General features: G+C 47.5%; 1 protein-coding gene across 9 annotated transcripts in view; it reads right to left on the reverse strand.

Annotated features, from left to right (window-relative positions):
* Positions 1-14,302: 14,302 nt before the first annotated feature.
* ENPP2 (ectonucleotide pyrophosphatase/phosphodiesterase 2) overlaps positions 14,303-16,023 on the reverse strand; it is a 134,379-nt gene continuing 132,658 nt past the window's right edge. For 7 of the 9 annotated variants that reach the window (XM_055546763.1, XM_055546766.1, XM_055546767.1 and 4 more), the window contains one exon: positions 14,304-15,565. In XM_055546763.1, the coding sequence (XP_055402738.1) occupies positions 15,395-15,565 (171 nt within the window). In that variant the 3' untranslated portion in view covers positions 14,304-15,394. Of the gene's footprint in view, positions 15,566-16,023 lie in introns of all 9 variants that reach the window. The other 2 variants (XM_055546762.1, XM_055546770.1) reach the window with 2 other exon arrangements.

Below are 16,023 nucleotides of genomic sequence, written 5' to 3' on the forward strand. Positions count from 1 at the left end.
GAAGGAAGCTCCATACAGTGACCAAAAGCACAACTTCACTGCTGGGAATCCTGCTGCACGTCCTGTCCCCGCTGCCCCCACTCGCCTCTGCTCTGCCGCATGGTTCAGCAGGGCACTGTGGACTGACCAACAAGCTCCTTCATCTTCCAGCCTCCGACTGGGTTGGGCCAAGGGGAGACCCCAGCGGAAGGGAGACAGTGTCACTGTGTTTCTCTCTTGGGCCTCCCCTGCCAGGCCATGGGTCTGACATGCTGCACCCTTCTTCCAAAGGTCACAGCCACTACTCGAGAACCATCTCCACAGCTACAGCTCTTTCTCCAGGTTCCAGAAACCTCTCCTTTCCTTGGCTCAAAAGACCAAAGGGCAGTAATTCCCCTTACCAGCGTGTGCCACTACCTCTAGCTGGTTTGCCTCAACCCCTGCAAACCCTGCCTTCTCTTTACTCTCTTCCATCTCCCCCTGTGAGTGTGCCCTCTGTGTCCCGCCGGCTCAGTCCAGTTCAGTCACTCAGTCGGGTCCGACTCTTTGCGACACCATGGACTGCAGCAAGCTAGGCCTCCCTGTCCATCACCTACTCCCGGAGTTTACCCAAACTCATGTCCATCGATTCGGTGATACCATCCAACCATCTCATCCTCTGTCGTCCCCTTCTCCTCCTGCCTCCAATCTTTCCCAGCATCAGGGTCTTTTCTAATGAGTCAGCTCTCCACATCAGGTGGCCAAAGTATTGGAGTTTCAGCTTTAGCATCAGTTCTTCCAATGAACACACAGGACTGATCTCCTTTAGGATGGACTGGTTGGATCTCCTTGCCATTGAAGGGATTCGGAAGAGTCTTCTCCAACACCACAGTTCAAAAGCATCGATCCTTCAGTGCTCAGCCTTCTTTATGGTCCAACTCTCACATCCATACATGACTACTAGAAAAACCGTAGCTTTGACTAGACAGACCTTTGTTGGCAAAGTAATGTCTCTGCTTTTTAATATGTTGTTTAGGTTTGTTCTATATATATAAAACGGAATCATTTGGCCATACACCTGAAACTAACACTGTAAACCAAGTATACTTAAATAAAATAAAGCTAACGCATTGACATAAGTATTGATAAAGACGGCAGAAGAAGCAGTGTAAAATAAGACTTGGAGATGTACGGAAGGCACCTTGGAGCCTCTCTTCACAAGAGAGTTTACATGGTACCAAAGCATTGGCCCCCATCCCTCACCTGGCCATTCTCCAGGCTGCAGTCCCCAGGTGGCTTTGCTTCTTGGGTTTGTAGAAAATGCCTCCTGATTCCACCTGCCCTGCTTCGCAGAGTGCTCCAACTCTTTGGAGCTCGCCCCCAAAATCAGTCTTGTTTGTCCTGTCTCAGGTCCAACACACGAATGGAAGACACATTTTTATTAGGGAATCCCAGGTATGACTCGCCTATGGAGCATTCCCACTCGTGGGCCTGTGACAATTACCTTTTCATCAGTATTATTGTCAATAAATATTGCTCAGGAAGGCTTCCCTGATGACTCAGCAGTAAAGAATCTGCCTGCAATGCAGGAGATACAGGAGACTCAGGTTCGATCCCTGGGTCAGAAAGATCCCCTGGAGGAGGGCATGGCAACTCACTCGCTGGAGTTCTTGCCGGAGAATCCCATGGACGGAGGAGCCTGGTGGGCTGCAGTCCATGGGGTCGCAGAGTCAGACGCGGCTGGAATGATGAGCACGCACACACACATTGCTCAGGAACAAAACAGTTTTTAATTCAAGAGAGTTCATTTTGCTCTAGAATCCTTGGACTTCGTCACGGTGAGGGTGGGTGCCGTGTACACATATTGTCAAAGATGAACTGACATTTTATTATATTCAGACCGTAAACTGTTTATTTCTCTCGGGGTAAGACTTCTGACTTGTACATGCAGGGAAACAAATGCCTTCCCTAGCTTTAGAGCAACAGGACTCATTATGTCCGCAGATGCATGCAGCGTGGACTTATACAAGCCACAGAGAGCTATATACTGTGACCTCTATGGGACAGCTTATTTTGCACTTTTACTAAAAGTATAAAAGAGGAAAGAGATCAGACTTCACCTCCACTCTCACTCCCCACCCCCAGGTTAAGATGCTTCCCCGCCAGGGAAGGTGTTAAATAAAGGAGAGAACTCAAACCAGCCTTCCTTCAACCCATCCCGGCCATCCAGCAAATCCCAGGCTTCTGTGAACCTGAGTGCTCGGCCAGCTCCCTACTGAGGACAGCTCTCTGCCCGCCCGGTGGCGCTGGAGGAAAGGAGAGAGCCTTGGGCCAGACGGAGGCCTCTGGATCCGACCTTGTGCAGCTGTGGCTGGAGATCCCAGCTTGGCTACACGCAGTCTCCAGCAGGTTCCTTACCTCTCCAAACTTGAGCTTCCTTATCTATAAAATGGGTCCCCTAATACACTTAACTGATGGACTTTGGGTGACCCGTTTGTCCCAGGGTGCTTGGGGCTGTTCCAAGTATTAGAGCTGAAAGGTCTGCATTCTAGGAACACCTTCGTTCCCAGGACAGTGGATCGTGTTGTTTTTGTGAGGATTAAATACAGATTCACCTGTGAAGTGCTGCACTCAGTGTCTGAAACACGACGCGTTTACAGCGTATCGGTCTGCTTGGTGTAAAGCCCCACTGCCACACCCTGGGGTTTCCCCGGAAGCACCGGATGTTCACTGAAGCGAGCACGTGTCCGGGATGCCCGCTCTCCAAGTGGGTGGAGGGCCGCTCCGCAGCGTCAGTAACAGGCTGCTGCGGCCCTCAAGCCAGCGGGCGCTGCGCACCCCTGACCCTGCGCACCCCTGACCCTGCGCACCCCTGACCCTGCGCACTCCTGACCCTGCGCACCCCTGACCCTGCGCCGGAGGAAACGCAGGAGGGAAGAAGAGACCAAGGTGCTGGCCCCGGAGAGCTCGGCTGCGTATCAGGGAACGGCTTCAGTGAGCTGGACTCTGGGGTCTTCCTGCACAGAAAACTGCGCCAGATTCCTCCTCCTGTGATGTCTCAGTTCCGTTCAGTTCAGTCGCTCAGTCGTGTCCGACTCTTTGCAACCCCATGAATTGCAGCATGCCAGGCCTCCCTGTCCACCAACTCCCGGAGTTCACTCAGACTCACGTCCATCGAGTCAGTGATGCCATCCAGCCATCTCATCCTCTGTCGTCCCCTTCTCCTCCTGCCCCCAATCCCTCCCAGCATCAGAGTCTTTTCCAATGAGTCAGCTCTTTGCATGAGGTGGCCAAAGTACTAGAGTTTCAGCTTTAGCATCATTCCCTCCAAAGAAATCCCAGGGCTGATCTCCTTTAGAATGGACTGGTTGGATCTCCTTGCAGTCCAAGGGACTCTCAAGAGTCTTCTCCAACACCACAGTTCAAAAGCATCAATTCTTCGGCGCTCAGCTTTCTTCACAGTCCAACTCTCACATCCATACTAATTAACAGTACTCTTGCTGTGTCCCCATTACTTGGGTTCTGTTGCAAAACTTCCATTGTATCTTGGCTCCTTCTGTCTCTTCGGAACAGCCCCTCAGACCCGTGTTCTAGAGGCTGTGCTCTGGACTGGAGTCCTCAGAAAATCCGCCACATAAAACATCATTCTCAATGTGGAGGTTGTGCATTTTTTTTTCAGTCGACAATTGTCTCTAATCTTCATTAACACCCAAAGAGATACATATGAGCATCCCTATTTTACAAATGAACTGACCGCCAGGAAAGAAACAGGACCAAGAACTAGTAGAGGGTAGAGTGCAAACTTGAACCTACTTCCGATTTCAGAGCCCTGGGGTCTTTCCTCACGTTGCAGATTCACGCTGTTTGTGTGAAAGGGGGCAGCAGAGGCACAGGGCTCCTTTGACCCAATGAGCAGCTGAGTTTTCGCCAAGTGGAGAAGGGGACAGGAGACTGTAGCTCTCTGGCTGGGGTGTTATCACAGCCTGGAGTGAATGACTATCAGCACACAGAAGCAGCACAGTTCTCGTTTCAGGATATGTTGGTCGCTGAATTACCAGTTTATCTTCTCAGCCTAGAGGTTTTCAGCCACAATGACATTATCTGAGAGGGTAAAGAGAGAGGAAGGCCCACCAGCCACCCACCTTTCTCTCAGTGATAATCAAATCTCTGTGAGGCACTCGGCAAATGTCTCTGGACGGAATGATGAACAAGACAAGATCCCCCCCTTTTGAAGTGGAGGAGATAAACTTACTAAAGCAGAACACTGGCTGGAGTTATTACTGAAACAGCAAAGCCCCAAGAGAGAAAGAGATCAAAGATTACTAAGATTTTTAAACTAATGAAGGAAAATGACCGTGCATTTTCCATGGCAAAGCAGATTAGAATAGAAATGTAACATAATGCAGACACCAGGTGTGACCAGTTCATCATTGTTACTCAAGACTCTCTGGGTTTCAGCGCTGAGTCCTTCAGTCCAAGGCATCTGGTCAGCCCACATGGGAGTCAAAATCAAGGGTCTAAAGACAAGCAAGGTACAGGTGTTCTGTGGAGCCTGGATGGGCGGGGAGTTTGGGGGAGACGGGGTACATGGATATGTATGGTTGAGTCCCTTCGCTGTCCACCCGAAACTATCACAACATTGCTAATAGCTGCTGCTGCTGCTGAGTCGCTTCAGTCGTGTCCGACTGTGTGACCCCATAGACGGCAGCCCACCAGGCTCCCCCGTCCCTGGGATTCTCCAGGCAAGAACACTGGAGTGGGTTGCCATTTCCTCCTCCAATGCATGAAAGTGAAAAGTGAAAGTGAAGCCGCTCAGTCCTGCCCTACTCTTAGCGACTCCATGGACTGCAGCCCACCAGGCTCCTCCATCCATGGGATTTTCCAGGCAAGAGTACTGGAGTGGGGTGCCATTGCCTCCTCCAGCTAATGGCTATACACCTATAAAATTTTAATAATTAATAAAAAAAAGTAAAGGTAAGCAAATTAAATTAATGCAGTCGGACAAATATGAAAAACAAAAGTACCAACACAATAAAACACAGTAAGGGGCACCCCATCTGGAGTGCCGGGTGTATCAGAACAAAGCAGAGCCCATTCGTGCATGTGCGGTCCACAGCTGCTGAAGGCTACAATGGCAGAGCTGAGCAATTAGAGGTTGAATGGCAAAGGCTTTCATGGAAAACTTTGGCCAACCCTGTTCTAGAAAATGCTTGGGAATGCTGCTGCTGCTGCTAAGTCACTTCAGTCGTGTCCGACTCTGTGCGACTCCCTAGACAGCAGCCCACCAGGCTCCCCCGTCCCTGGGATTCTCCAGGCAAGAACACTGGAGTGGGTTGCCATTTCCTTCTCCAATGCATGAAAGGAAAAGTGAAAGTGAAGTCACTCAGTCGTGTCCGACTCTTAGCGACCCCATGGACTGCAGCCCACCAGGCTCCTCCGTTCATGGGATTTTCCAGGCAAGAGAACTGGAGTGGGGTGCCATTGCCTTAAGGGCAGCCCAGTAGACTTCCACTGAGGGTTTACAGGAACAATAGCCTATGAACAATGACTAAGTTAAAGATTCTCAATGTTTCAGGAGAGGTTATAAACCTTTGGTGTCTAATTTTTTTAAAATATCCCATGGGCACAGCAAAAGTAATCTGTATGCAGCCTGCAGGCCACCATTTTGCAAAGAGCAATGTACGTCATATGTTCTATGCTAACACAACCCAAGAAATAATTCTATTAGTTCTTTAATTTGAAGGCAAATCCATGACAGCTGGATTCCTCCATTGCTTTCAATTGTGAATTTGTTTCTAATTCAGTTGCCTTACCCATGAGTGCCTTTCCAGGATGATCAAATCCTCTCAACTGCCTGTGAAACGTTTTCCATCCTAAAGAGCAGAAAGTGCTCCCTCAGCTCTCCCCATCTTCTGCAACTGTTGTCTGTTTCTCCTGTATCTGAACTTCAAAGGGCCAGTCTGCACTGCCAGCCCGCAACGTGGTTTCCATTCTCTCCTCCTCCCAGGACAGTGTGGCTGTTTCTCAGACCCCTTCACTGAAAGTACACGCGTGGCAGATTCATGTCAATGTATGGCAAAACCACTACAATATTGTAAAGTAATTAACCACCAATGAAAATAATTAAATTTATAAAAAATAAAAAAAGAAAGTGCCTCCAGGAAGGTCATGGATGGCCACCTTGTTGCAAAATTCAAATGGATACTTTCAAATTCCTGTCTAACTTAACTTCCCTCTGGCATTTGGTATCACTGACCACTTCCTCCTTCTTGAAAATGTCTCTGTCCTTGGGATTCACAATGCTCATTCTTTCTCTATTCTCTCCCTACCTTTCAAGATACTTCTTCTGTGAAAATGTTTATTCCTGGATCATTTGTTTTCATTGGCATATAGCTATTTTACAATGTTGGTTTCTGCTGTGCAAGGAGGGGAATCAGCTCTATGGAAACGTATACATCCCCTCCCCCTTGGCCCTCCTCCCCACCCTCCCCATCCCACCCAGCTGGGTGGTCTCAGAGCACAGCTGAGCTCCCCGCATACACGCGGTCCTTGCTAGCTCTCTCTTTCAGGCATACTCAATCCCAACCTCCCAGTTCATCACACCCCCCTCGCCTGCCCCCACCACGTCCCTAACTCCACTCTCTACGTAGACATCTCTTCTTGCCCTGCAAATACATTCATCTGTACCATTCTTCTAGATTCCACACGCATGCGTTAAGACTTTTTGTCTTCCTGACTTTCCTTCACTCTTTATTTAGATAATTTTCTTGAACACTTGACATAGACTGAGCTGATGCTAAGCATTTTCCAAATGTAGCTAGTCTATAGTATAGCTCACTCCCTAAATCTATTTCCCCAGAATAAATTGCATTTCTAATCTAAACTCCAGCTTATGTGGCTTACACGTTTAATTCAGTCTTTGTGGAGAGTCCAATCATTGCCCCACCCCTGATTATTCCAGAATCTAGTAAATGGGGAATGATGGGAGAAGGGCAGTGGGCATGGGTGCCTCCACGGTGCATCCTCAAGTCCCTTGAAATCCCTTGGAAATCTTCCATGTCCAGGCCAAGGTCAGGGTGCCGGGATCTAGGGCTCTGCCCCTAAAAGGAGCACATAGTGCACCTTGGAGTGCATGTGTGAGTTGCTCAGTCATGTCTGACTCTTTGCGACCCGTGGACTCCAGCCACCAGGCTCCTCTGTCCATGGGATTCTCCAGGCGAGAATACTGGAGTGGGTTGCCATTTCCTTCTCCAGGAGATCTTCCTGAATCAGGGATCGAACCCAGGTTTCCTATACTGCAGGCGGATTCTTTACCGTCTGAGCCACCAGGGAAGACCTCCTGGGGTATAATCGCCTCACCGATCCACAGACTTCTCTCTGTCCTAAATCCCAGGAAAGGCCCCTTTCTCTCTTGGCACACTAAAGACTATTTTTTAACCCACTTCTTCGATGGGTTTAGGTTTTCACAAAAGACAGGAAATCCATTAATTACAGACTACTGCCGCTCCCCACACCCACTCTGCAAAAAGCCCTGAAGCCAAGAAAACACTTTAAAAGGGGATGCCTTCCTTGCTGGGAAGTGGTGTTAAAAATGGAGGGAAAGGTATCAATTTATATTTCAATGAGGTTTCTTGCCACAATTCTTTTGCTGACGCTGAAAAGTTATTGTCATCACTTTTTTTCTTCTTCTTTGGCTGCACCTCGAGGCATGTGGCATCGTAGCTCCCAACCAGGGACCGAACCTGTGTCCCCTGCATTGGAAGCATGGAGCTTTCACCACCGCCGAGCAGGTCCCCCATCACCCTTTTACAGATGAGAAATACTAGGCTTAAAGTTGCCTGAAACCATGTACCCGCAGATCCCCAGAGTGTGCCCACGGCCTAACGCAGTCTTGCCATCTCTCTGCCCTGAAATACTGGCGTTCCTCCTCTCTCTTGGTTTCGCCCGGTCTGCGTGCTTTTCAGGGGTCATGGGGCCACACATATTATATTATCTGACACCTACGTACCAGGTGTGTAGATTTTTCCTATTCTTGGGTCTCCTTCTCTGCCTGTTTCCTGATCACTTTCACCAAGATGGCTTATTCACACTTCCATTTCAGCCCTTATGAATTAATAACCTATTATCTCCTTGTTCCACCAGCATCTTTCCACCTGTTCCTTTTCTGAGAATTTTGAGGTTTCAGCCCCTTCATCTCCCCAAATGCCAGAATTAAAAGCCTCTGAATTATGCTTATTATCCCTTTTCTGTTTCTGTATTGAATCTCCTATTTACCTGTCAGGCTTCCCTGGTGGCTCAGATGGCAAAGAATCTGCCTGCAATGCAGGAGACCCGGGTTTGATCCCTGGGTCTAGAAGATCCCTTGGCGAATGGAATGGCAACCCACTCCAGTGTTCTTGCCTGAAGAGTCCCAGGGACAGAGGAGCCTGTTGGGTACAGTCCATTGGTTCACATAGAGTCAGACACAACTGAAGGGACTAGGCACACAGGCACACACATTTATCTGCCAACTTTCCCCTCGTTTCCGCCCACAAAGCTACTTTTATGTACTAAATATATATTTTATTTTATTTTTTAAGGAAATACTTTTTATTACATTTGTTATTAACACTATAAAATACAATTTTAACAGCCAGGAAATATAATGCCGTTGATTATATGTTATAAATAAATTAATTTGAGTTACTGTATTTTTTCATATGTAGTTCAAAATTATGTATAGATGCAAAAATGTCTATTGCATGATGAAAATCTATGCACTGCCATTTCACTACATTAATTAAAATCATGCCTATAATTTTCCCTAAATTTTCTTTTTTTTAATTAATTAATTTTTATTGCTGGATGGTTGCTTTACAATATTGTATTAGCTGCTGCTGCTGCTAAGTAGCTTCAGTCGTGTCTGACTCTTTGCGACCCCATGGACTGCAGCCTACCAGGCTCCTCCATCCATGGGATTTTCCAGGCAAGAGCACTGGAGTGGGTGCCGTTGGCTTCTCTGGATTAGCTTCTACTGCATGGCAAAATCAATCAGTCATACACACACATTTACATATATCCCCTCCATTTTGGACCCAGAGAACGTCATACAGAGTGAATTAAGTCAGAAAGAGAAAAACAAATACCGTGTATTAATGCATATATGTGAAATCTAGAGTAATGGTACAAATGACCTTATGTGCAAAGCAGAAATAGAGACACAGACGTAGAGAACAAGAATGGATACCAAGGGGACCCGGGAAGAGCGGGGTGTCCTGGGAGCCTGGGACTGACACGCATGCACTGTTGATGCTGATAGGCTGAATGGCCACTGGGCGCGTGCTGTATAGCACCGGGACGCTACTTAACCCATCCCCGAAATGGTGAAATTGTCTCGACCTCCATTCTTAAATTCAGTAACAGGAACGCACGATCCTGGATACGTCTCCAAATTGTGCTACGAACTGAAAGAAGACGGAGCTTCCTCATTCACAGTCCCAGTTGTATTTCTCTCAATGGACTTCACGAGCCATCAGTGTGAAACCTAAATCCTTTCAGCAAGCTCCCTTGTTACTTGAACGCAGCCTGACCAGCCTAAATTTCCGTCTCCACATCCCGTTCCAAACCTAGCACGAGATGCTTCGTGAAACTAATTTCCATTCCCTGACAGTGAATCCCTCAGAACGCAGAGTTTGCAAGTGTCTGCTAGAACTGTCTTATATCATTTTCTCCCTGAAAGGCATTTTACTAATTCTTCGGGTGTCTTACTGCTTTGAATAGCGTCACTTCCCAATGTCCTTTCCCATTTGTTCCTCTCCTCGTCCTGCCTCAAAGACACTGTGGTGTGAAGTACTAGCACGGCTCTTGGACTCAGAGAGGGACTCAAATCTTGCCTTTCTTCTCTTTAGCTGTATGACATTGACCAACTCATTTTTTAACAATTAGTCTAATTTTTCTCAGGTGTAAAATGTGGGATTTAGTAAGTACCTCAGAGCTGTCATGATAGTGAAAAGCATAACCTAGGTAAGATCACTAGCTCATAGTCTGGCATATAGCAGCTGCTTAATAAAGGCTAATTTCCATATTAAGGTAGAGTTAGTCTTCATTACTGTTCTCACTAAAGGCATTTTACATTGTAACTATATTTTAACACATATGTGTGATCCAGTAGGGGCTTCCCAGGGGGCGCTAGTGGTAAAGAACACGCTTGCCAATACACAAGACGTAAGACACCTGGGTTTGACCCTGGGTAGGGAAGAGCCCCTGGAGGAAGGCATGGCAACCCCCTGCAGTATTCTTGCCTGGAGAATCCCATGATCAGAGGAGCCTGGTGGGCTACAGTCCATGGGGTCATGGAGAGTCAGACACAACTGAAGTCACTTAGCATGCATGAGCATGACCCAATATACCTTAAGACTTTTAAAGTTAAAATACTTCTTAGGTATTTTTGCATAAAGAACACTGCCAAGTGTCTCAAGTATTCAGTTGAACATTAATAGCACCTGAGTTTCCACCTAAAGGCAGGAAAAGAACCCTGTGAAGGAATTAGTGGGAACAGAGCCCAGAGCTCACATAGGGGTTGGAGCTTTGCCTGCTCCCAAGAGCCGGACGGCAAAGCTTCACAGGGCCAGGGCACCAGGTCCACCTTCACATTCCATCCGAAACTAGACGTCCTGCCAGGGGTGGGGACATGGATGGGACAGAAGGGATCAAGGACAGATGCTTCCTAGAAATGCGACCAGGTTGGAGCTCCTGACGCTCCCGGTGACCCTGTCTCGGCCCTCTGCTTACCCCAACCTCCAAGCTCAAACAGCTCAATCTTGTTCCTCACGGCCCTGGACAATCCCTCCCCTCATGGGAGAATTCCTGTCGCCTTCACCACTTCCCACCCACAAGGCGGCCCCGACCTGACTCAGCAAAGAGCTAGAGAGAGACAGCTGGAGGGAGGAACATCCTCAGTCCACAGCAGCCCTTCCCCAAACGAGGCGGAACGGGCCGGAATCTGGGCAAACCCAGTGGACACCAAACCCTGCTTTTTTGCAGAGATTCTTTTTTTTAAAGTTAACTCTCTTAAGAACAATTCAGAATGTTTTTGCCCTTGAGAAACTCTGTGGTCGCTTTCCTGGTTCACCCTGTTTGCAGTGAGCTCGTTTTAGAGAGGCAGTTTCTGAACCTATCCGCTAAAACAGGACCACCATGCTAGCAAGAAGTTGGCAACTTGCTCAATGAAAGTATGAATGGACCAAGGTCTCAAAATAAAAAAAAATTTAAAAAATACCTCCAACTTTAAATAATCTTCCAGACCTCATTTTAATAGAGTCCCTGTCCATTCAGAGACTTTCATAAATAACCCCCCAATTAATGACATGTGTTTGTCGGCAAAACCGCTCACCTGAAATACACAGTGGTTGGTATGCAGTTTATTTATGAGAAAGAAGACTTGACCTAAGGATTAAAAATAGAGGAGCAGTACTCAACTAAATTTGCTAACTGCTCACCCCCAAAGCCTCAGGTATAGTCTATTTTGAGAAGAGTTCAATCTGAGGGGAAGTGCAAGTCTAGCTATGCAAGGAGCTAGCAAATTGTTCTTAAAAATGGAATGGACCCTTCTATCTTGCAATGCCACTGTTGGGAGTATTAGTGCAGAATTATTGCACCTAAATGGGTGGACTCCCTAGTATCAGTTGCATTTTGTGGAATGACATTGAGAGGAGGCCATATAATTACGGCATAAGCAGGCCAATATACTGAGTCTTAAATGGAACCCTGTCATATACCCTGCCATACTGTGACTTCTCAATTATTTTCCTTGCACGTAGACCCCTCAACGGTCCCCACAAGGATCTGCTGACCTGTTCCCTGACAACCCCACCGTCGTGTCTGGGCATACCTGTTTTCTTTCAGACCCTCACACATGCCAAAGTCTTTCTCACCCTAGTCCTTGTGTTGCAGGAAGGGGGACCCCCACCAGGGCCTGACAGTGGGCTCCTGTCTAACGCTCAGAAATGAATTTTCCAAGGAAACACACACGCTGACCATGCAAAAGATTTTATTGGAAAGCGGCAGGGTGAGAGAACCAGGAGAACTGCTCTGCCCTGGGGCTTGCAGGCGGGGGTTTTACGGGAGTGGGGGCAGTTTCCAGTTGTCTTTGGCCAATCGTTCTGCCTCAGTGTCCTTCTTGGCGGCAGGCGCGTTGTTCATCCTTCTCATGGATTCCAGTGAGAAGGACGCTGGAAGGCTGATGACTTCTGTTTGCTGCTTATAAGTCGCGTCAGTCGTGTCCGACTCAGTGTGACCCCACAGACGGCAGCCCACCAGGCTCCCCCGTCCCTGGGATTCTCCAGGCAAGAACACTGGAGTGGGGTGCCATTTCCTTCTCCAATGCATGAAGGTGAAAAGTGAAAGTGAAGTCGCTCAGTCGTCTCCGACTCTTTGCGACCCCATGGACTGCAGCCCACCAGGCTCCTCCGTCCATGGGATTTTCCAGGCAAGAGCACTGGAGTGGGTTGCCATTTCCTTCTCCAATGCATGAAGGTGAAAAGTGAAAGTGAAGTCGCTCAGTCGTCTCCGACTCTTTGCGACCCCATGGACTGTAGCCTACCAGGCTCCTCCGTCCATGGGATTTTCCAGGCAAGAGTACTGGAGTGGGGTGCCAGTGCCTTCTCCATCTCATGGATTCCAATGAGAAGGACTCCGGAAGGCTGATGGCTTCTCCCTGTTTGGGCCCCTCCCAAAGTCTGTAGGCTGACTTCTCGGGGCAGGACCGTATCCCTTATCAGCCTTTCCTGTTGCGAGACCTCTCAGGCAAGAGCACCTGGCCGAGGCATGTACTTCCGGGTCGAGAATTCCCCAGTCGCTGGGCAGCCTCTTCCTTATCTCTGTTCTTGAGGCAGCTTTTCACATCCTCAAGTGTTAGCTGTATTGTCATCGAAGCCGCTTCTCTTTCCACCGCCTTGCCCCTCAGCACCTGTTTGATTCTCTGCACGGATCACAACGAGGTCCTGCGGTTTTTGAATGGCTCTTGTTCTCCCACTAACTGGCAAATTCTGTGAGGAGCCGTGTTTATCCTATTTAGTTTCATCCTCAACAGCAGGCATAGGTCCTGGCATGTCGTAGATGATCAATTAATCATGACATGATGCTAAATGAACAGTAAGTGATACACCAGTTCATCTCTACCACACTCCTGTTGCCAAACCAGATATGTTTTGTCTGATGGGCGGCAGGTTAAAATGCTGAGACACAGTTTTACAGCAGAGAGATGATTTATTTGAAAGGCAACCAAGTGAAGAGACATGTCAGATCCATCTCCCAGAAGGCAAGGAGCTTGGGGTGTTTATGGGATGAAAAACTGAAGAGGCAGGGTGGTCTGGGGCTGGGGAGCAGGAGGATCACCGGGAGGGGTGATGGATGAAGGTTCAGTAGTCATCGTCCTCCGTGCAGGTGCGACTAAGCGACAGGCCTCTGCACGTTCAAAACCCGGAGGCGCAGAGCACGAACTGCAAGGGGAACTTCCGGCTCTGTGACGTCGAAGGTCGCTGAGAGTGGGTGTTCGCGCATGCCCAGTTGGAGGGTTGCGGGTCCCATCCAGTCTTAACCGCAGTGTTGCGCGGTCTCAGCGCAAAGTAGACACAGCTGACTCCAAGTTCCAGGGACACAACCTGGGCAAACATCTTATTGTTTAGGCCACATGCCACTTGGAGGACATTCAAGTGTTTTGATGACCTTGATTTGTGAAGGCAGGTGAAATGGATTTGAGTAATAATTACCTATGGTTTCACTCCCACCCTATTTACCCCAAACTCCAAAGCCCAATTCCAGCCTTGCCCATCCCCACCTCCACCTCTTCCCTTTTCCATAAAATCGTCCCTGAGCTCACGAAGGGCCAGAGATGTGCGTGGCACATAGCGGTTGCTGCATAAATACTGCCCTCAGTATAACCAGGGCAGTTCTTCCAGTGTATTCCTGTAGCTGTGTTTCCCAAGCATCAGTTTTTCTCATACCACTTTCATGATTTTTCCCATATCCACATTGTCCATATACCATCTGTCCTGCTTCTGTTATGTACTTCTTAACACGGCGACTTCCTTCTTAAGCAAACAAATGGTTTTAGCATTTATTTCTTTGGCTGCCCCGGTCTTCGCTGTGGCGCGCAGGGCCTTTGACCTCCGCTGGGGCGTGTGGTATCCTATCTTTTAGTTTGGGCACATAGGATCTACTGCCCTGACCAGGGTGGAACGCAGGCCCTCTGCATTGGGAGCACGGAGTCTTAGCCAGTGGACCACAAGGGAAGTTCCTTTAAGCAAATTTATTTTTAAAGGAAAATTTAACATGCTATTCTTTTTTTTTTTTTAGACAAGATTATTAACTGTTAGAAATATGGCAGTACTGAGATGCATCTTTATCCATAACACAATCAGAAAGACAGAAAGTCTCTGAATGACTTCCTCACTTTATGCTTCATTATTATTTATGGCCACAATTGGGTCCATCAAAAATCACCCCATCTATCATTCAAACCCTTCTGTCATATTGTGTTATCCTAACACTGTTCACTTAGCATTTATTATTCTCTACCTTGATTAGTTAAAATATACTTTTATGCCTATATATCATCTCAGTGTCTTATTTCTCTTTATATCCTTCCTGGTTCTTAGGTTGATACTTATACAGAATATATGCTTAGTACACTCTCAGTTAAGTCCAATAAAAGCTTTGAAATAACTTGATCAAAAGAACCTGTTCCTCCAATGTTCAAAACACTTTTTAAAGTAGATAGGTGAGAGAAGATATTCAGGAGTTCTGGTTCCCTCTGTCCTTCTGATATCCCACAGATATGTATCAATACATCCTCTACCTCATTCAAGCCACCATGGTGGACTATTAAGGACGTCCCTTTGTCTATGTAAACTATATCCAACTAGGAAGAGGGCCCAATACAAGAAATGTATCCTTTTCATGCATGAAATACACTAGAAGCAAACCCTCTAATTTATATGAAACAAAGGCCAAATAAAACCAGGAAAAAAAACTGAATGTGTGATTTATTATATTTAAGATTGGTCTATAAGGTTTAAATATGTCTGTCATAATTAACAATAAATGAATGCAACTTTACAAAATCAGTATTTTAATACAGTACGGGATTAAATGTAGCAACTGTGCATTGGAAGATTGAGATTTCCTCAATGCAAATATGGAATATGCAGCACCATTTAGAAGCTTCCACTAAAAATGCAAGCTGCGGTAATTATTACAAGCTCTACTCAAAACACAGGACTACCTAAATCAAGCATTAGAGGAAAACAGTGGAGTCATTCAGGCGTAAGATGTCAGATTTGGTACAGGATTAAAATACTAGCATTTTTTTTAATGTCCTGGTTTCAAATTAATAAATACAAAAACAATATAAAAATATACACCAGTTGATAAGCCTGCAGCATAGAGGACCAGAAGGCTAGATCTCACTCTCATACGTCTGCAGGTACGTCTTTAGGGTCAGAATTTCTGGGTAGCTGCGGCTGGTCTTGCGGAAGAAGTCCAGGCTGGTGAGATGCTCGATGTCCCGCACCCGCGCTGTGTGCATCTTGAGAAGCTCTTCCACCCATTTCGACTCGTCCTCTGAGCTCTGCCACGGAAAGGAAAGACAATCAGAGTCAGAGTTTTCCAAAGGCGTTTCTCCAAACGCTCCGTTTGTTCTGAGTCCACACACGACCTCTGCGAACTCCTGCACCCAAAGCCAAGGTGTTTTCTTCCTCCTTGGATTCCCCGCAGCTCCCACATCCCTGCCACAACACACCACAAATACCGGCCCTCGGCTGTAAACATTTTCAACGGCAGTTAGCCGGACTGAATAAAAGCGAGGTGTGGTGCAAGAGGACACTTGACTCAATGGGTCCTCAGAACAGAAGTCAAGATAGGGAGAGCGCAAAGCCCTGGAGAAATCAGTCATTTGTCTCTCTCCCCCGAGGTCGAATTGCAGCGAGGAGCAGAGCGCAGGAGGAATGGAGCGCCTCGGCCTCCCCCGGGGAGTGCAGAGCTTGTGCGCAACGCACACGACATGTGTGCACCCCTGGAGCTTCTGAA

The sequence above is a fragment of the Bubalus kerabau genome, chromosome 14, assembly GCF_029407905.1.
Source record: "Bubalus kerabau isolate K-KA32 ecotype Philippines breed swamp buffalo chromosome 14, PCC_UOA_SB_1v2, whole genome shotgun sequence".
Classification (NCBI taxonomy): domain Eukaryota; kingdom Metazoa; phylum Chordata; class Mammalia; order Artiodactyla; family Bovidae; genus Bubalus; species Bubalus kerabau.